The sequence below is a fragment of the Mustela nigripes genome, chromosome 3 (assembly GCF_022355385.1).
Source record: "Mustela nigripes isolate SB6536 chromosome 3, MUSNIG.SB6536, whole genome shotgun sequence".
In the NCBI taxonomy this organism is placed as follows: Eukaryota; Metazoa; Chordata; class Mammalia; order Carnivora; family Mustelidae; genus Mustela; species Mustela nigripes.
The window spans coordinates 65,515,787-65,538,100 of NC_081559.1; the positions used below are offsets into that span (position 1 = coordinate 65,515,787).

At 33.9% G+C, this 22,314-nt stretch overlaps 1 protein-coding gene across 3 annotated transcripts in view; it reads left to right on the forward strand.

The window, feature by feature from the left end:
- The window catches only part of UBR3 (ubiquitin protein ligase E3 component n-recognin 3), a 240,437-nt gene that overhangs the window by 136,670 nt on the left and 81,453 nt on the right, over window positions 1-22,314 (forward strand). For 2 of the 3 annotated variants that reach the window (XM_059394142.1, XM_059394143.1), the window contains exons 27-30: window positions 6,171-6,281; window positions 11,394-11,606; window positions 12,860-12,996; window positions 19,164-19,249. In XM_059394142.1, coding sequence (XP_059250125.1) covers window positions 6,171-6,281; window positions 11,394-11,606; window positions 12,860-12,996; window positions 19,164-19,249 — 547 coding nt within the window. The remainder of the gene's footprint in view (window positions 1-6,170; window positions 6,282-11,393; window positions 11,607-12,859; window positions 12,997-19,163; window positions 19,250-22,314) is intronic. The other variant, XM_059394144.1, reaches the window with a different exon arrangement.

Here is a 22,314-nt window from a genome sequence, read left to right on the forward strand (position 1 = left end):
ATTTGGAATGTTGACATTTACTAGAAAAAAAGTTTACTACATAGGTAGTAAAGAAATGGAAATCTGTTAATAAGTAAAAATTTCAGGTTGTGTTACAACTATGTTTTAAATGTTGTTTATTGTGAGATATACACATTCAGTTCAGTGCAATGATATTCACTCTATAAAAACTTCTAGATTTACATTGAATATTTTATGAAGATTTTTGCCTTCTTCTTTTATTTGTATTTAAAGATATACAATAAGATCTCATTATAATGCTTTAAAAATGTAAAGTAAACAATAACTGACCTAGTAATGATGAGCATCAGAATAGGATGTGGTTCAGTAGCCTGGACTGAGGAGAAGGCATCTGGTGGTTTCTTGAGGAGATGGTGGTCTAGGGAGGGAGGCATTGTGTAGAGCAGAAAGAGTTCCAGGTGAGGAAAACTGGGGCCTGGTCTTAGCAATGTAAGCTTGCCAGATAAACAGTCTAGGATTCAATTTCCTTGGCTATAAAATAGGGCTCATGTAATTTTTCATGCAGTTACCTACAAGGTTAAAGATTTTTTTAAATCATTTTGCACATTATAAAGATCAGTATAAATGTATAGTAGAGTTTTTCATATTTAAGCTAGCCTTTTCAGAGTGCTCAGGTTAGATAGGGCTTATAAGGCAGTTTGGAATAGGTAATGAGGACCATGCTTCCATATGTTTTCAGAGGCTTTAAAAAAATTATTATTATTTGGAAAAAGAAGCCTGTGTGTGTGTGTGTGTGTGTGTGTGTGTGCGTGCATGTGCATGTACTGGCATACATATGCACACATTTTCACACTTTTTTCTTCTCTATTTTTTTGAATATTTTTGCTATATATATATGTGTGTGTGTGTGTGTGTGTGTGTGTGTGTGTATGTCATAGACCAATAAATATCTTCATTTTGAAGAAGATGATTAAATTGTACTAAGTTCTGCTTTTGAAGAAATTTACTACCACCTTTATTTGGATTTTATTCTGTTGCCATAATCCTGGTTTTGATTTTGTCATTTTGAATCACTCTAGAGTAGATGAGTAGAGATGAATCCTAGAGCCAAACAGGAAAGCAAAATAACTTGATCAAATGAGAATATAACCCAGACTTAAGAGCAAAATAAGTTTGAGGGAAGGGGAGATCTAATAAAGGAGATAAAGAGTATGGTATCTTTCTTAAAGTATCCAGAATAGTTATTCATTTCTAGAAAAAAATCTCTTTTGTAAGAACTCTGAACTGATATCTGAATTGGACAGAATCTCTATTGTGTGTTTGTCAGTGATGTGGGATTTTATTCTTAAATATATGTATTTTCACACAATACTTTCCTACTTTCAATGTGGTTATTTATATACATAAATAGTATATACAAAATATCTAGTGTGTTCCCTGGACTGTATACCTCTAGAAGTGTAGGGCTGTTCTTACATCGGTTTTATGGTTCCCTCAGGGCATACCACATGCTATGTGGGTTGTAGATGCTTACTAGATTTCTTACTGAACTACTCTAGTATGGTTTCATAGGCAGACAGACTACAGCAGAAGAGTTACTGTTAATGGGCACTGATTTTGATTACAGAATTCAACTGTGTAGACTCTGCTCTCTTCACATGAGTTGCATGCAATTTACAGAGATGACCTATAGAATTTTAGTCATGCAAGTAGTACTGCTGCTGAGACTCTAGAGTATTATATATAAGAGATGGGACCCAGTTGGGAGGGAACCTGAGCTTTGGAGTCGATAGACTTGGGTTTGAAGTGGGGCTCTGGCATTTGTAACTGCGTGATCTTGGTAAATTTTTCATTCCTTTTTTGTAAGGTTTTAATAAATATTGAGGTTAAGATTCAGCATTAAGCAATTCTTAGCACAATGATGGGCACATCATTGAAGTCTTTTTAAAATATTAGTCTTATGTTAGTAAATGTTTCCTGCCCTTTTTATTCTATCTGATTCGTATAAGAAATCTAACCATAACCATTACATAGACAAATGATATACTGATTTTAGTTAGTTTTTTTTTTTTTTTTTTTTAAGATTTATTTATTTGAGAGATAGAGAGCAGGATTTGGAGGAGGGGCAGAGGGAGAGGAAGAGGAAGTCTCAAGCAGATTTGTGCTGAGCATGGAGCTTGCTGTGGGGCCAGATCTCAGGATCCTGAGATCATGGGGCACCTGGGTGGCTCAGTTAGTTAAGTGCCTGCCTTCAGCTCGGGTCATAATCCAGGAGTCCTGGGAACAAGTCCCACATCTGGCTTCCTGCTCAGCGGAGAGTCTACTTCTCCCTTTCTCTTTCCCTCTGCCCCTCCTGCTGCTTGTGCTCATGTGCATGCTCTCTCCCTCTCAAATAAATGTATAAATAAAATCTTAAAAAAAAAAAGACCCTGAGATCACAACCTGAGCCGAAACCAAGAGTCAGATGCTCAGCTGAATGTAACACCCAGGCGCCCCCTGATTTTAGTTTTGAAAACTAACTGCTTTTATTAAAAGGAAAGATTGATTATGTTTTTATAATATATTGCCAAAGAGAGCAGCTTGTTTATTACCTGAATACCAACCATCCTAAAATGATCTAAATCTGCTACTTCAAGTGGCTCCAAAACATAAAACAGAGATGAGAGGTCTCTGTTGCTTTTCTGATTTGTAACAGTAGAAGTTAGCTCACCTGCTGTGGGTATTTGATTTGTGCTGTTATGCATCTTTAAATTGGCTGGGAAAGCATTTTGCACTGTGTCATATTTTCAACTTTTAGTTCCTCGTGAACAATCTTGATTTAACATTGGAATTTTGTTTGTTATTGTTTAAAGATTATTTGGTTATCTTACATTATAATGTAAATGTTTCATCTCAATGTAAAAATAAAGTTTAAAGGTGTACTCAGTTTTAATGGCTTTTAAATCTTTCATGAATTTCTGTCACTCGTAGACCTTTTTTTTTAAAAGATTATTTATTTATTTGATGGATAGAGATCACAAGTAGGCAGAAGTTGGCAGTGAGTCAGAGAGTGAGGAGGAAGCAGGCTCCTTGCTGAGCAGAGAGCCCGATGCGGGACTTGATTCCAGGACCCTGGGATCATGACCTGGGCCTAAGGCAGAGGCTTAACCCACTGAGCCACCCAGGCACCCATGGTACACCTTTATTGCTCTCACGTGGTCATCTGTTTACTACATACTCTGGAGAGTAAAATCAGGTTCAGGCCCAAGTACTGTTTAACAGAGGCCAAATGAAAATTCAAAGAAAATTATTTTAGGAGGAAAAGTCTAAGCCTATTTATAGGTTGAAGGGAAAGAATTGGTAGGGAAGGAGAGAAGAGTAAGTTGAAGATGTAAGAGAGGGAGAGGCGATAAAAGCAATTAACTTTTAGAATAGATTTCAAAAAGGTATTGTTGTTTATATAATCTGGGTCCCTTCTTCTGCATATTATATTAAACCTTTGTAAATGTTAAGGTACCTATTGAGGTTATCTTATGGCCAAATTTGTAGTCTAGAAAAATGTATGGAGGGTGATACATTATGCAGAGAAGATATTGGAGTCAGGGAGACCAGTCAGGAAACTTTATTGAAGAGGTGCCTGGGTGGCTTGGTTGGTTAGGTGACCAGCTCTTGACTTTGGCTCAGGTCGTAATTTCAGAGATGTGAGATCAAGCCCCTTGTGGGCTCCCTGCTGAGCGGGGAGTCTGCTTGGGACTTTTTCTCTCTCTCTCTCCTTCATTCCCTCCCTACCTCCCCCACTCCACGTGCATGATTGAGCGTGGTCTCTCTCTCTCTCTCAAATAAATTAAAAAAAAAAAAAAGAAACTTTATTGAAGAACCCACTCCCCCACAAAAAATGATACAGACATGAATGTTATAGTGGGAACAGAGAGGAGGGGGCAAAATCACAAGTTATTTAGGAGATAGAATCTGTGTGGTTTGGGAGCTAATACTGTGGTGTAAAGGAAAAGAATGTGATGTAGAATGACTTTTAGCTTTCTGATTTGATGACTAAATAGATTGTGGAGTTTTTTAAACCAAGAGGAAAAGAAAGATTCATGGAGAAAAATGTCACATTTGTAAAAAAAAGATTTTATTTATTTATTTTAGAGAGGGAGTGTGGGCATGTACATGTGCGAGCAGCGGGGAGGGCAGAGGGAGAGAATCTTAAGAAGACTCCAAGCTAAGTGCAGAGCCTGGCTTGGGGCTTGATCCCAGAACCCTACGATCGTGACCTGAGCCAAAATTGAGTCGGACGCTTGATCAGTTGAGCCACCCAGGCGCCCCATGACACATTTTTTAATGTTATCTCAGGGACATCAAACTAGAGATTGCAGAAATACTCAAATATCTGTTCCAGGGGCAAGCGGTTCAAGTTGGTAAGATAGTTGAATTTACTGATTAAAGTCACTCAGGGAGAACAATTTATTAAGAGAGTAGCACAAAAACATATAACCTTAAGGAATATAAACATTGAAGGGGCAGATGAAGAAAAAAGTCTTAAAAGGAAGCCTAAACCAAATGGTTTAAATAGATCAGAGGGACATCAAAAGAGTGTAGCGTTATGGAAGCCAGGGGGAAGTAGGTATTTTAAGAAAGAAGTTGTTATTCCATTGTGTATGTATATATATTTATATATACCACATCTTTATCCATTCCTCTATCGATGGACAATTGGGCTGCTCCCATACTTATTATACTTTTATAAATATAGGGGCACATGTATCTCTCTGAATTAAGATTTTTGTATTTTGGGTGTGTATACCCAGTAGTATGATTATTGAATCATGGGGTAGTTCTAATTTTAATTTTTTGAGGAACCTCTTTACTGTTTTCCATAGCAGTTGTACCAATTTACATCCCTACCAACAGTGCGTGAGAGTTCCTTTTTTTCCCACATTTTGGCCAACACCTATTGTTTTTTGTGTTTTTGACTTTAGCCATTCTGACAGGTGTGAAGTGATAGCTCACTGTAGTTTTGATTTGCATTTACCTGATGATGAGTGATGTTGAGCGTCTTTTCATGTGTCTGTTGGTCATCTGGATGTTTTCTCTGGAGAAGTGTCTATTCATGTCTTCTGCCCATTTTTTAAATGGATTACTTGTTTTTTTGTGTGTTGAATTGTATAAATTTTTTTAAAAAGATTTTATTTATTTGACAGAGAGGGACACGGTGAGAGAGGGAACACAAGCAAGGGGAGTGGGAGAGGGAGAAGCAGGCTCCCTACTGAGCAGGAAGCCTTGTGGGGGGCTTGATCCCAGGACCCGGTGATCACGACCTGAGTCGAAGGCAGACACTTAATGACTGAGCTATCCAGGAACCCCCCTGAGGGGTTTGATCCCAGGATGCTGGGATCATGACCTGAGCTCAAGGCAGATGCTTAACAACTGAGCCACCCAGGCACCTGGATTATATAAATTCTTTATGTATTTTGGATACTATCCCGTTCAGCCATAAAAAAGAGTGAAATATTGCCATTTACAATATGGGTGAAGCTAGAGAGTATAATGCTAAGCAAAATAAGTCAGTCCGAGAAAGACAAATACCATATGATTTCACTCATGTGAAATTTAAGAAACAAAACAAATGAGCAAAGGAAAGAGAGAGAGAGAGAGAGAGACAAAATAAGAAATGAACTCTATAGAGAATGAATTGATATTTATTAGTGGGGAGGTGTGCGGGGTGGGGGTGAAACAGATAATGGGAATTAAGGCATGCACTTGTGATGAGCACCAGGTCATGTATGGAACTGTTGAATTACTGTGTCATACACCTGAAGCTAATATAACACTGTTTGGTAACTATCATGAAATTGAAAGAAAAGAAGGAAGTTGTTAATGTCAGGTATCACAGAGAAATATATAGAATAGGTAAAATAATCAACAGCAGAATAGTTTACACTGAAGTATAGTATAATATTGAGAGTTTATTTTTCATGGGGTGGAGAAAGTATAACTTATAATTATTCTTATTCATTATGAGCCTAGATATGTGGAAGCTGAAACTTTGTGGTATTTCAAGTTTAAAGATACTGCCTTATGACTGTCAAAGGGGTACTAACATTATATCACAAAAATAGAAACTTCTCATTAATATGACTATGAAATCATTTAGAGGTTTACGTGGATATATTTAAATAGGTATATTTTTCTTTTAAATTAATTGTATTTTGTCTTTTTTTTTTTTTAAGAGTTCTTGTCTCTTGGCAGTATCAATTGGTTGGGAAGGAGGTGTTTATGTACAAACCTGTGGCCACACGTTACACATAGATTGTCATAAATCTTACATGGAATCATTACGGGTAAGTTGATTTAAAAATGTATATATCATTTAAAAATGTATATATCATTCTAGCATATACATCCCAGTTCATCTTACATGATTTTGATTGCCATTTGAACTATGCAGCCTTGTGGTTCCTTGACCTCTTCAGCTTTAGGGATTTCATTTTTTTATATGACTTTAGCAAATGATTTCCATATTAGTAATTTTAGACTTTGCTACTCTAGTTCTGAAATATTAAGCTTTAAAATATCCTACAATATCATTTTATTATATGATTATCCTTCAGATTCTCTTATTTTCATTCTGATTAGTGTGTTTGCTTCTGACATCAAAATCTCTAGTCCTTTACCCCTTTGTATATTTCCCAGCATTAGTTCTTTCCTAGCCTCACTTTTTTGTACTATGGCTATTCTGCTCTGAAGAGCAGTCATTTAATCCTCCTGCCTTGATTTGAGACCCAGACAGCTAGCCCTGCCAGAAAAATCCTAAAACTAAGTGAAGTGGTATGTCTGTAAATTTGTGGTTTCCTGTATATTAGCAGCTTAAACTAGGGTTACCAACTGTGGACACTACTTATCAATTCATTTACCTACCTTTGATTAGTTTCCTCTCCTAGTATCTTTAGCAGCTATTCCAATCCTTTGCTCCCCTATCCCAAGCTCTTCACCTGAACTCCAAGATCCCTTTTCTCTCAAGAGATTCTATCTCTTTCTTTGTCACCAAGAAAACTGTGGCTTTCTGTCACATACTAAGCTTAGCTTCTTGCTTTGCTTATCTATTCCCTGACAAATAAGTCTGCATCCCAACCGATCCTTTCTTTTTTACTCTCTGAGGTAGTATTCCTTCTTCTGTTCAGGAATAATTTTCCTGTTGATGCTCTAGTATTTCTTTCTCCTCTTCACCTCAGGGGCCTTTATCTCTTAGAAGGTAACTTCTTTTTTATTTCTATCTTCAGTTTTTCTGCCTATTCTGCCTATCCTTTCTTTCAATTCTTAAAGATGCTCAGGTCCCTCTCATTCTGAATTTCTTCCCTTGACTTTGCATTCCCCTGTAGCTGCAGTTTTTCTTTTTCTCAGCTCAGCCTCTTAAAAGGATGGCCTTATTTCCCAGTTCCCAACTTAAAAGGAGTGGATTCCTACTTTTCCCTTCGTATCCTTACCTCTCACATTTAGTCACTAAGTAAATTCTTATTCTGTCTCTTAAGTATCACTTGACTGTATTCTACTTTTCATTATTCTTCATTTTTGTGTATGCCTTCATCTCTCCTCTTGACTATTGCAGTTCCTTTCTTATCAGTTTCCTTACTCTAAGTCTAATTTATTTACTACATTGATCTTTCTAAAATGTAAATCTGATGACATATGTCGTTGGCTTAAAAATCCTTTACTGAATTCTTCCTAATGGCATGAAGTTCACTCTTCCTTGAATGGCATTCAGGGTACTTCATGATCTGGCCTTGCCTATTGTTTTATCTTTATCTTTCATCAACTCAGCATTTATAAATTACTTAATAGTTCCTTAAGAACAATATGCATTTTTCATACATCTGCAGTCATTCATTCAACAAATATTTTAGTTAGTGTCTATAGTGTTCCAGATACTGTGATCGACATTGGGGATTCAGTAGTGAATAAGACACAGTTCCTTCCTTCCAGGGGTTTACTATGCTTTGTGTGAGACAGAATAAATAGACAGTTGCAGTATATGTGTTAAGTGTTACTGGAACTTCTCCTGAGTGCCAGAACATTTGATGAAGTATGGTGATGAGAGGTAAGACTGAAAAAGTAATTAGAGCTCTTATTGTAAAGGGCCTTGTAGTTGGTGTAAGGAATTTGAACTTTATTTAGATAAGTTCTTTACAGAGAGCCACTAAAGTTATTAAAGACTTTTATTTTTTTTTTTTTTTTTTTTTTTTTTTTTTTTAAAGATTTTATTTATTTATTTGACAGAGAGAGATCACAAGTAGGCAGAGAGGCAGGCAGAGATAGAGAGAGGAGGAAGCAGACTCCCTGCTGAGCAGAGAGCCCGATGCGGGACTCGATCCCAGGACCCTGAGATCATGACCCGAGCCGAAGGCAGTGGCTTAACCCACTGAGCCACCCAGGCGCCCTATTAAAGACTTTTAAATAGAATAATGGCATCTTCAGAAATATCATTGTGGCAGCTATGTAGATGGTAGGGGATTGTTGTGGGATTGCAGTAGAGTAAGAAAGAATGTGATGATATTCAGGAGGTACAAGATGATAGTGGCTTGAGCTTAGTCATCACACTGGAGATGGAGAAGAGCTTAGAGATTTGAAATCTATTTAGAGGAAGCCTGGACTTGGTAAGAGATGACATGTGGAATGTAAGGAGGAAGAAGGAATCAAGGTGAGAGATAATTGTGATCACTGAAAGATTTTGATTGGGAGTAAGAGTCTCACATTAGGTGGATCATAGTGGCAACAGTGTGATTGGAAGACTAGTTAGGAGATACTAGCAAAGAGACTAGAAGAAAGAAAGTGGATGGAAAGACTTACGGGATTTATTAAGTAAATATTAGAGTGGAAGAAGGCAGAAAGCTGAAGGAACTGTCATGATTCTTTTCTTTCTGAGGTAGGAGATGTAGCTTTATGCTTCCAGAGTAAAGGAAGCAAGGCTGGGATAGGTGACAGGACTTGAGAAGTGAAGAGGTGGTTTGGAAAAACTGCTTTGGAATTGGGTGAGAGAATTCTTCATAGGATGTTGGAGAAAGATTGCCTGGGAATATTCAGGCCTCATTTGAGGTGGAAACAGCTTGTAGCAAGAAGTTACTTCAGTCTTCTTTAACAATACTTAATTTGAGTACAGAATTAGAGAAGTTATCCACTGGATTAATTTTGTATGAAGATTTTATAAGGTATGTATGATGGAAGGACATACGGAGGGTGAATGAGAAGTATTGACCAGTTTTTGAAGTGATACATCATGGTGTATAGGCAGAATAGGAAAGTCTTGATAAACTGAAAAAAAAGGAAGGAACTAAAAGAGGAGATAGCAGTTGGCAATCAGATTGTAAGCTGTTTGGTTTTAATATTTTTAGATATGGACAATTTTGGGTCATTTTAGTATAAGGGGGTGGTCAAGGTTACAGGTAACAGGTCATGGTAACAGGTCATGGTAACAGGTAGGTGGAGGTCAGTGCCATAGGAGCTAATGAGGTCAAAAAGCTGATGGACTAAGATACAAGATTGGTTGTTCCCATACTCACTGAAGTAGCATAAGAGGGTCGTAGGTCTTGGAGCAATGAGGAAAACCAAAGTCTTCAGTGACTGAGGGCAGTGGATGACAGTAAAAAGGAAGGAAAAGTGTGATATCCCTAAATGATATGAGCCACAAAGATGGGAGAATGCAAGAGTAAAGATCCTAAGCCAGTACTAAAAAATGAGAATACTGAGGTGTGAGGGGAGAGTGGTGAGAAGGCTTCTGGGGAGGCTTCAAGAAAAAAACGTAGTTTTAATCAAGGCAAGGATGAGGATCTAACATTCTTTAAAATTAAGGCTGTAGGGGAGCTTATAGAATGTCCTTCAATGATCAGGACTCTCAGCCCCACCTTCTATATACCCTTCTTGTGTATTTTTAAAAGTTAGCTCACAAGTCTTCTCTGAGAAGCCTTCTCTTTTGTATTTTTCATGCTATTATTATAACTTATTTGTTTCTGTTTGCTTTTATATTGTTAGTACCTTACGTGAAGATGTACCTTAAGTCTTTATGTCCTTACCTGGCATAGCATTTGACATATGATAAGAGCTTAGTAAATATTTGCAGAATTGGATTTAAAAAGATGTGGTGTTTCATTTTTAAGAACTTGAAAAAAATAAATGTCAAAAAGTAAAAAAAAAAAGTAGAATTTGGTTTTTTAGTCAAAGTATTTGAGACCTAAGATATAATGAAATGAGCACTAAATTAAGAGTGGGGAAACTTAAATTCTTCCTAATATTGTCATTACCTTTGTAATCATAGACAAATTTTTCTCCTTCTGTCCTCATTTTTTTGTTTGTTAGTAATAGTGTTCATATTGTAGCATTCATACATTTACATTAATGCATTAAAACATATTTTGAAATAAAACATTAGGTTAGTGGCAGGGTACGAAAGAAACTGCTGGGAAAAAGAGCGAAATAGTGGTTAGGACTACACAATTGTAATAGCCTAAAAGAGCAAAATGGCTGTGTCGTGGTTTCAGGCAAAAGAAAGGAACAGATTTAATAGTCTGGATTCCTGCCTTAAGCCCTCTAGTTAGTTAGCATGTATAGCAGTCTCTCATGAGTAAGAATTTCCTCCTAGGCACATATGCTTATGTGTCTATGTTTAAACAATTCTGTTTTCTCTTCTTCTATCAGAAATATCTGAAGGAAAGGTATTACATTAATTTCCCTCATATCACACTTACATTCTGAGTACTCTAACTGAATCTTTCCCCTATCCATTAAAGCTAAGCAAATTCACTGCATAAAGTCCAGTCAGTTGTGTTTGACAGACAAAGACATATCACATTTTTAAGCCTTGATTTATTCTCAGAAGTTATCTACTCTCTATCAAGGATCATGGGCACTGGGAGAATCTTCCCAGTGGTCACCTATAGATTATAAAAACAGGGGCATGGGGTAAGGGGAAGGTGATCCACTGTAAAGTGGCCTCCTTTTTAAGTTATTCTCTATCTTAAATCTATATTACACATTAATTGCCTCAGTATTTGGATGTTTCATGCTGAGAGAAGAGTAAGATACTTAAACAGTTCTTGGTGATGTGTTGCATGATTGTCATGTTGAAACAAGTGATTTGATAAGCTTCAACAGTCAAATGAGAGACATTGTTTATGTTTTCTTCTTCAAGTAACATCATCTTTTTTAAAAAATTTAAATGCAATTAATTAACATATAGTGTATTATTAGTTTCAGAAGTAGAGTTTAGTAATTCATCAGTTGCATATAACAGCCTGTGTTCATTAAATCAAGAGACTTTATGTTTTTATGACATATATTAGAGATTGTTTTTTTTTTTTTTCTTTTTTGGCCTGGTTCATTTGTTTACTATAAAATGTAATGGTATAAATTTTGTTTTCTATAAGTTGTGCATTATAAATCTGTATGTTTATTTCATCTTTTAGAATGATCAGGTTCTTCAGGGCTTCTCGGTGGACAAAGGAGAATTCACGTGTCCTCTCTGTAGGCAGTTTGCTAACAGTGTTCTTCCTTGTTTTCCTGGGAGCAATGTGGAAAGTAACCTTTGGCAACGTCCTACTAACAAAAGCATACAAGATCTCATAAAGGAAGTGGAAGAGCTGCAGGGACGGCCGGGAGCTTTCCCAGTAAGCATCAGTGTAAGGCAGAAATATCCTGGTAAACTCAGCTCTGCTTTCAGCTCTCATTTTTGTTCCTTTTATTTTCATTCCTTTCTCTGGAGCTTTGAACCTTTTTTTTTGGGGGGGGGGACCTTTAAATATTTAACAACAATTGCTTTTAGATGTTTTTCTCTTCTATTTGTGGTTACTAAAAACAAAAATGATAATAATGGAACAAATTATTACCAAAGGCTATACTTTTCCTTAGTCCAAATTGCTATAGTTTTAATATACTTCTTCCAGATCATGAAGTTCTATAAGCTTAGATATGGTTAGACTCTTTTACAATTGAAATCTTTAAAAACAAAGCCAAACAAATAAATTACTTATATATGTATCTTGTTATGTAAAGCATAGTCTAATAATTTAAAAATATGTCCATTAAGTATATTAGGATTAACATGATACATTTATACACACACACACACTTTATATGTATGTAATTATAGATTTATGTCCAATTTATATGTGTTTGTATCACATAAAATATCATACACTTGATTGAACCATTCACTGAAGTCAGTCTACTTTATTGTGGGATTTGGTGTAAGTGAACCCATCTTTTATCCCATCCAGTAGGATTTATTTATTTCATTTAAATATTTAAATATTTCACTTTCATTATAGATTTAGGATATAGTATCTGAAAGAAGTAATAACTGTGCCTAGTTTAAGCAGTGAATTTATGAAAACTATTAATATTTGACTTTTGAAACAGAAATTCATAGTTAAATGCTACTCAAAGATTTCTCTCCTTACAGTTTTTTTTCTCAGTTGAAGACTAATTTTAGAATCTGTGTTTTTTTCCCCCCCTTGGTAAATCCAAATTTTTATGTATTTAAAATATGCTCAAAGCAAGGGACATCAATATTAGTCTTTGAGAAGAGAATGTAAATGAAAGATTGCTTATCAACATGGAATTTGTTCTAAAATATTATTTTAATGACATCTACTCATTTCTTTAGAATATAGGTTTGTGTGGTTAATTCATGGTTAGATTATAGGCTAACCAATCACAATATAGAATTAGGATAAAATAGGAGAAGGTATTTCTTGATCTATTTTATCTTTGTGCACTAAGAATATTTATAGTGGATAGCTAATGTACATTTGTTTTAACTTTTTAACTTTTAATTTCCTAATGAATTCATATGATAAACATTGTAGTGTTGGACTATTTTAGAGAAAATGAATATGAATAAACTTGATGTGTATGTTTGCATTTTTTACAGTCAGAAACCAACTTAAGTAAAGAAATGGAATCTGTAATGAAAGATATCAAAAATACTACTCAGAAAAAGTATAGAGACTATAGCAAGACCCCAGGTTCACCAGACAATGATTTTCTCTTTATGTATTCTGTTGCTAGGTAGGTATACATGGTATATACTTTAATATTTACTTACTCTGAATAGTTGGGTTTTTGTTTTATTTATGTCATTAATATTTATTTGAAGAAAGGGTGCATATTTTTTATGGTGCTTGAAATTATGGCTAGTTTTCAAACCTTTTCAAAGGATCATAAAATGTAGGTTTCCTTCATTTTCTGAAGAGCTTTTATTTTCATGAAATATTGGGTGAGTGTTATTATATATTATAGAATATGTGGGAAAAGGTATATTATTAACATTTTGGGACAGATGTCTACCTCGAAGTATATGAATATTAAATATGAAGGGTCTTGTTAAGAAATCACTGTTCAAGTCCTGTCAAAAAGGAATAATACTGAAAAGGAATATATTGTAATATGTTAAACACTTTTAATTTCTTTTAAGTAAGAAGAACTTATTTTGTTTGTTTTAATCTAGTAAAACAGTAATATCCTGTAGGTGGTTTAGAAAATCAGATGAGGAAAAAAAAAAAAAAAAGAAAATCAGATGAGGGAGATGGAACAAGTGATCAGGCAAGTTCTAAGCGTATATTAGTAGCTAGCCCAGCACTCCAGAAAACAGTACCTCTGTTTACTGAATTACTATATTCAGGTTTTATTATATTTCCAAAGAACCTCTGTTTTTTGGAGATACTTCAGAGATACTCCTTATCTTTCAGTGTAGGTAGGATTAGTCTAATTGACTGAGTGGGTGTTTAGTAACTAAGAAATGGTTCCAAACAGGGATTTTAGAAAACGTAATTGAATGAAAATGGAGAACCATAGAAGAAGTAAATAGGCAAGAAGCAGGCACAATTAGAAACTTGTAAACACATTCTGCCAGAATTGATGTTGTATCTCTAGAAGTATATACTTTTTTGGTATCTTGTCCCAAGTAGTATTATGATAGATAAGATTTAGACAGAGAATATAACTTGAATGTCATGCGGCAAATTAGTGCCATAGAGGACCACAACTCAGATCTGAGTCAAGGTCTATTTTACTTTCAATTATTGTCCTTCTTTTTCCCTCCTGTATTCAACTTTTATAGGTCATATGTACATGCAGTTCACTTGGCCAATCTCTCTGCCTCATTCATGGACCAGAGGGTAACCAGAGTAAATGAACTATATGTAGTCTTTAGAACCCAGGAAAAAAGCAACCAGACTTAGGCAAATTACAAGCAAGTTAGAGCTCAAGATAAGGAAACGTTAGTCTTTAGTTGAAGAATGCAAATGCCAGACATGGATTGATGTAATAGAATGTAATGGATTGGGAAGTAACTTTATAGTCTGTACATTCCTAACTATTGTTGTTATTTATCCAGAATGCTTCAGGAGAAGATTTAACAGTTAATTCAGCATTTTGTGTCTGAAGAGTTACCAGCTGCATGCTTGCAATAAAATACACTTTATGTGAAAACTAAATTGAGTATGATTTAATTTTGCCATGGTTTCAAGATTTTAAAAACCTTCTATACCATATTGTGGTAATAATGTTGTAGAAAATTGAGATGAATATAGACCAACTCAGTTATGCCATGTATATATGTGTCTGTTTATATAGATGTATATGTGTGTGTGTGTGTGTGTGTGCATGTGTGTAAATACTGTATTTATGTCTCTTATGTATTTATGCTTATGTATTTTTCTTAGGATTGATCTTATAAGAAAATTCTGGGTGAATAAGAATAATCTCTCCATGGAATTTTTTATAGTATGATAAATCAAATGCCTTGACTTAAATTTAGTTTAGTGGAAGTTTTAGATTCCTATTTGTTGAATATATAAATTCTTGTTTTCTTCCTATATAGCTTGCTGTGGTAATAGACTTTTTTAGGTCAACATATTTTGGTTTTTCTCACTTATTGGGAAGCAGGGACAGATATCAAATGTTATTTGCTATGAATGTATATAGAGAAACAGAAAATGTGTTGTCCTTCCATTTTTCTCTGATTGCTCATGATAAACTCCAAAGCAACAAGATAATTCTTCTGAAAATCAGAGTATGTAACCCTTAAAACACTCATTATCCTTTGGTTAAAGTTACGCAGGCCATTGTGAAGTTCTCACAGTGAGATTGCATGTCCTCTCTAGTTTTACTTAGTTATTAAAGAGAAAACAAAAACCAAATTAGCTAAAAAATAAATAAATAAATAAATTAACAAAAACATGAATTGAGAGACAAAAGGATGTTGTATCCTATTTGGATAGAATGTAAGTTTCTCAAGGTAAGAAACTGGTCTTTATAGGTATCTAATGCCTAGCATGTAGCATTATTTCACAAATATGTATGATTACAGATTATGCTTATTTTTGTGCCTAGAAGGTAGGCATTAAAGTATTTTGTAATATTTAAAATGCTTAAATGTTTAAGTGAACTATTTAGAAGTAAACTTATTTTGAATTATTTAACTTTTAAATTAAATATTGTGATTCTTAAATGTATAGTTCATTAGGATGAGCACATTTATTTGTATTTGACATTAGAAATTTGAATAGAATACAGCACTTGTTTCCCAGAGCTGAGTTTCTCTCCACTGAATGAGGAATTTAGTTTGTTTTTTACGGAACTTAAATTTTTTTGTTGTTTAGGAACAAAATATTTCTAATGGTTGAGTAGCCTGTAAAGCTGTTAATTTTAGTAATTGTTTTAGAGGATTTTTTTGTTTTGTTTTTTGGGGTTTTTTGGTAGAGCACCTTATCCCTTTGTTTTTTATTTTATTTGCATGGTGAAGCCTTGGAGGATTTTTTGAGGGCAGCAGAGAAGAAATTGTTGGAATGGTATCTTTCTCTTACATTAAAATTAATCAAAATTACTATATTCAGGTTTTATTATATTTCCAAAGAACAGTCTGTTACAAATACCATTCAGATGGATTATGGAAGGTTAATTTGGGGGAGGAAAGCTTTCCTCATTTAAATATCAGTTTATTATTTTTTAATTGAAACAATAAATGAGACTAATTTTAATAATTGATTTTTCCAAGGGTTTTGGACTCAGGTTACATATAGCCTAGAGGTATTGGTGAGTGACACTCGGCCTGTATGTAGTGAGAAACATTTAAATGGAAAGAAGATGAAACATGAATAACTGAGATAGAGCTGGAGAGATATGTTTAATTCACAGGGGGTGAACTGCTCAGTAGAGTGAGTCAACTTACTTTACATACTAGTTGCATTATAAGTTTAAACTTTATAAACTAAGTATTTTCAAAATAAAAGGAATGTTTGCTAAAATACCAAATTATGAATTCTTTTTAAAGCCAAGAAATTCTTTGATAAAATACTTTTCCTTCCCCTCGCCCCTTTTTATGTCCGAATTTAAGGGAATCGAAGGAAGGGTCAACAGAAGAAAGAGAATAAGCTATGGGGACTAAAGAGAATCTTACCATTGGTTCCATACCCAAACAAAGAGATTTCTGGTTCCTAAGGTGTTTTTGAGCACTTTGCTATGTACCATCAAGGATTTAGAAACTTATCTGAAATGGTCCCTCTCTCCAGGAATTTACCATTAGTTGGAGAGACAAAACCAATATACATCAGTCCGTATAAAACAGAATAGAGTTTGTTTTAAAAATATCATATTGAAAAAGTGCTATAGAACTTTAAAAGGGAAGATGAACAAATTGAAATATAAAGTATTGGGCAATGTTTCTTTCCCATCTCAAGAAAAGGGAATTAATTCTCCTAATTCCTAGAAGAGTTAGAGCTTGAGCTGAGTCTTGTATAATATAGCCTGTGGTATGAATGAAGATATTTTTTCTCTCTGAGGTATTGGGTAACTTGCTCAACCAGTAAGTGGTAGGCTTAGGCCTTGAACCCACACGGACATCAATTCGTGTTTGAGTGTCTCTGTGTGTGCATGTGTATACACACATTTGTTTTTTAAATAATAGCTCTAAAAATAGAAGTTCATACCAAAGGAGGGTGGAGAGGGGATAGAAGGGAAAGCAGACCTCAGTCATGCAAAAAGAAGCTGGAGCATAGTTGGAGGCGTTTTTAAATGGAATATGGAGGTGGGTGCCAAGATAGGCTGTAAGTCATCTTTCTCATTATTATTTCAGTTACAGATATTTTTTTCTTTCCAAACTGATTGGAATAGATTTGTGTTAGGAATATAAAAAAGTAGAGTCTACTTTTCTTGGGAACAATCTTTATTTTTCTATCATCCATTCAGGAGGGCAGAAACAGAATATTGTGTTGGGATTTTCAACAGTTAGAGATCAAACAGACATAGGGCATATGACATGCTTGTGTGTTCGATTCTCTAGCAAGTTTCAACTTAAAGGGCTAGTTTTGATGTAAGTGAAATCAGGAAAAGCTGAGGGTTAGGGCCTCTGACATATTGATTTTTAAAGTCCTAGGTTATTACATGACACTAACCGTTTGGATAGGTAGGTTTTTTTTGTTTTGTTTTGTTTTGTTTTTTAATGTCAGGAGGAATGTTTTTTTAGAGATTTTTCTAGCCATAATCTGAAATAATTAGATTTAGTAGTTTTCTTTCAAATATTCTCTAAAATCAAACTCCTGGTAACATGTTTATCAGCTTTTGAAGTATTTTATTTGATGATTGAATAAACAGAATTGTTCTTATATTTATATCTTAATATTTTTGCAAACTGTGCTAAAATAAAAGTTGACATTCTGGTTCTGACATTCGTTTGTAAAAATTGATCGCGTTTCTGGTTAGCTCTTTTAAAAGTACAATCTAGGAAATCTTAGTTTTTATAAGAGAATATAGCCGTTAATTTTTTTCTACAGATTAGGCAACAGAAGATTTGTGAAAACAAAATATATTGATCTCATTTATATTCCCTTGATGAAGGAACACATGCTGGTCTCCGCTCGCTTTCTGTCCACTAATATGAAATCCTTGTCCCTGCTTCCTTGCTGGTAGGTTTTTAGAAGTTCAGTGAGCAATGCAAATCGCCTGAAGGGTGGAAAATTCCCTTGTCACACAGATGCCCTTATCAGCAGCAACCAGATGGAGCTCTGAGCAGGAACATTATCAATGTTAAATTGCTTTTCCCCCACCCCAGTAGAGAGGATTAAAGCATTCCTTTAAAAATGGGTGGCAAATATACAGATTTAAGAATATTAATTTTGTTAACAGTTTGCATTTATAAGTAAATATATGAAAATAATGTTTCAAAAACATTTTGTGTTAAAATACAACCCAAACCAGTTCAGACTGTTTTAAGTAAAATAGGATCATATTCTTCCTTGAATTCATTTGCAAAGTAAGCTTAAAATTTTGCCTTTTTTTTTTTTTTTTTTTTAAGAGGAGGATATCTCATTGCTAATGTCAAATGCATATTTTGGATATAAAATTATTCAGTTGTAGCAGTGGCAAATGAAGATGTGTTTAAGTTTATTAATACTGTTGAAGTAAAAATACATTCATTATATCACTCACAATTTTCATTTATTCTGACAAAGTTCATTGGCTATTTTACTATATTTTTTTTAGTAAATCTTTAGATTCTGAAGCAATTTGATTTTTAAAATGTCGATTTACTAATTGTAACTAATCTGTAAGCTAAAAATTGCTAAATATATTATAATTTCAGATCTATATGAACTTTTTTGATGTTTAGCAGTGTCAGGAATTAACACAGTGTACTTTAATAAAACTAATTTTAGAAGTCCATAGAAGATCATTTTATGTGTTGTTCATGCCTACTATGATGTTAGTGATTTTGTTTAATATTGATTTCTAGAAACCATCTAAGCTCTAGTGAGTGATAATCATTTCTCTGATAAAAAGTTGGTATGCCCTTGTGTTTTAGATGACAGTAACCACCTACTACTCACTCAGTGGCTAACAGTTGGGTATAAGCTCTTTCACCAGATTCGTGTGCGGGTTTATGAAGTGTGTTGCTGTTGTTTTCCTTAAGGCCCAGTTTTTAGTATTTGCCAACATTTGGGGTTTTGCAACAATTACATTATGATGTGTACAATTTTGAGGTTATAAATATGAACATATAAGGATATGTTTCCCTTTTTATTTCTAAATATCAGATAAAATATTATTACAGATATTCCATAAACTATTCATAAAGTTCTTCAACTTTATTATTTAGGTTCATTCAGACATATCAGTAAAACAAATTAAAAAGTATCACTTTAGCCTAATTGAGATACATGTTAATGCTTTACTTACAGAACCAATTTGGAACTTGAATTAATTCATCGGGGAGGCAATTTGTGTTCAGGTGGTGCAAGCACAGCTGGCAAACGCTCTTGCTTAAGTAAGTAGTAGAAATATTGATATTCATTAAAATATTGATATTCATTAAAAACATTTTAAATTATGTCATTTTTGAAAGCTTATATAAAGTGGTCTTTTGATGTATTTTCAGATTCTTTTTATATGACATATAATTGGTTTTAATGGTGATTATATGCTTTAAATGGCTAATCTTATACTTAAAAGAATTATGATATTTAGCTCTTTCTATACTATGATTGCTCAGTAAATAAATGTCATACCGATAGATCAGATTTACATTGGCTCAAAATTAAACAGTGTGGTATCCTTGGCTATAAAAAATTATCTTTAAATTCTTTAAAAGAATTTTTACATAGTCTAGATTTAAGAAAATATTTTTATAAAAATAATTTGTGTTGCCTGCAGATTCCTATAATATACAGTGCTGCTGTTAATTAATGAAGGCATTGTACTATATTTTGATGTGAACATTAAAATGTATTAAAATTATGGATGTTTGGTTTTATTTATGAATATACTTTATATTGTAAAATGAGCATGATTCTCAGTACTTCTTGTAAGGGTAGGTTTGAGAGAAGTGTCAGTTGGAACTTAATGTAGATTCTTCATAGTGATTAGAGAATTAATGTGAATACTAGGGGTAATATTATGTAATGTCAAGTATAGCTAATTATTAGCCCCAAATCACTGGAGTTAAAATATTACCTAACATGACTGGTACAGAAAATAAAAATTGTTTAAAATACATAGTGTATTCTTTTGAAAAATGAATATATTTTCATAAATGCTAAAAATATTAGTAGTTAATAAAAATTATCAACACATAGGTTTTTCAAAAATGTGTGTGTGTACTTAAAGATTTTATTTATTTATTTGAAAGAGGGAGAAAGATGAACTAGCGAGAGAGAGCATGAGTGGGAAGGAGAGGGAGAAACAGGCTGATGCCGGGCTTGATCCCAAGACTCTGAGATCATGATCAGCCCAAGGCAGATACTTAATCGACAAGCCACCCAGGCGCCCCCAAAATATATGTGTATTATTATGAAAAGATATATATGTGACTTGGGGATGATTTCAAAGCAAAGGACTAATCAAAAACATCTTAAGATATTCATTTGATTTTAATTAATTAATTAATTTTTAAGTAGGCTTTATATCCAGCAGGGAGCCCAGCATGGGGCTTGAACTCATTACCATGAGATAGAGACCTGAGCTGGATCAGGGGTCAGATGCTTAACTGACTGAGCCACCAGTTGCCTCTCTTGAAATTTTTAATGTAAAGATACAAACTTATGTGAAATTTCAACTGAGTTATTTTTAAAATTCTTGCTAATTGTATTAGATTTTGATTCTTTTTTTTGTTTTGTTATCACTTGATTCCTAGAAATGAAAGGTTTTGGAAGTTATTTTTTACTGAATACCTAGTATTTACTGACTTTTATATACTTAAGCTCTACTTATACCCAGTGATTTAGTATTATGTTTTAAAGGAGAAGTTGTTGATACATAGGAGTTTTAGCTTCTAGACTGTTTGAATTAGCAAAATCTATAAGTTCACTTATTTTAATTATCTTTTCTTATTAATTTATTCTTAATTGTTGTTTGGCATTGGTTAATAATAATCCAGAAATTGTTATATTAGGAAGTATTTAGTAAAGGAATTTCAGTCTTATGTTCAAAGCTCTACTTCATTCCCCCCCCCCCGAGCTACTTACATTTATCCAGAGATTTGTAAATAATAAATTTATTCAGAATCTTAAAAATGCTGGTGCAAAATTCTAGCAATGACCATTTCAATTAGCGTCCGTAATTTAAATGTAAATTATTAAATTGGTAGTTACTTCCACTTTCATTTCTTTTTATTTCCCCTTTCGTGAATAAGCAACAAAACGTGCCAGTATAGAAAAGGTCCTGATGAAGATCATCCTAAATCTAAATTTAATACTATTTTTGGTTTTCTTTTTTTTAATGATTTTATGTTAGTCCTTTCCCCCCAAACTATATTGAAGTATGATTGACAGATTATATTGTCTACAGTTGTATAGGTTGTACATGTGCTTTTTGCTTTTAGTTTCCATATGATTTATTTCTGTTTAATTGCTTACACATTATTTATCCTAATGCAGAATGTATTTTATGTTGTATAAAATCCCACTATTTTGCAAGTGTATAAACTTAATGTATTTGTTGTTTACACAAGCCTAACTCAAACCTGATTTGTTGAACACCAGAACTTAAATTGATGGTGTGTCTTAGGACCTTAGATCAAGTATTTCATTTTTTCATTTTCCAATAGAATTTTAATGGTATTATTAAAGATTCTCTCTTTTCTCTAGAGACAGTATTTTCCCATTTCCATTTATTGCTCCTTGTTACCTTTTAAATATTTCATTTTCAAGCATATTTATGTATGTATGTATGTAGGTAGGTAGGTAGGTAGGTATGTATGTATTTGACAGAGAGATAGTACAAGTAGGCAAAACAGCAGGTAGAGGGAGAGGGAGAAGCAGGCTCTCTTCTGAGCATGGACCCTGATGTTGGGCTCGATCCCAGAACCCTGGGATCATGCATGACCTGAGTCAAGGGCAGTTGCCTAATGACTGAGCCATCTAGGTGCCCCACATACCTTATTTGTAAAGTGTTTGTTTTTTCATAATATTTTGGGGAAAGAGTCAATTAAGCAAATGATATGGAACTTACACTTCGAAAAAGTGTTCCATTACAACTTCTTGATAAAATTGAAGACTAGTCATGAAAAGATTTAATAAGTTTTGCCTGGAGCAGCTTGAATGATGCCCAGTATATAATTATGGATGGGGAAACACACACACACACACACACAGATTTAAGAGCAGGAGAAGATTGCTTTTTCTATAACAATGAAAGCAGAAAAATATTACTGGCCAAATTTATACTGAGAGATAAAATTATAGTGGAACAATGCCATTCAGCACTTACTTCAGATTTTTTAAGTAAATAACCAGTACCCAGTCATAATAAAAGTTCATTCTTAAATATGCATCTGGGAAGTTTTTCAAAGTAAAAAATGAGCAAAGCAGCATATTATGGTATTTTAATAATACT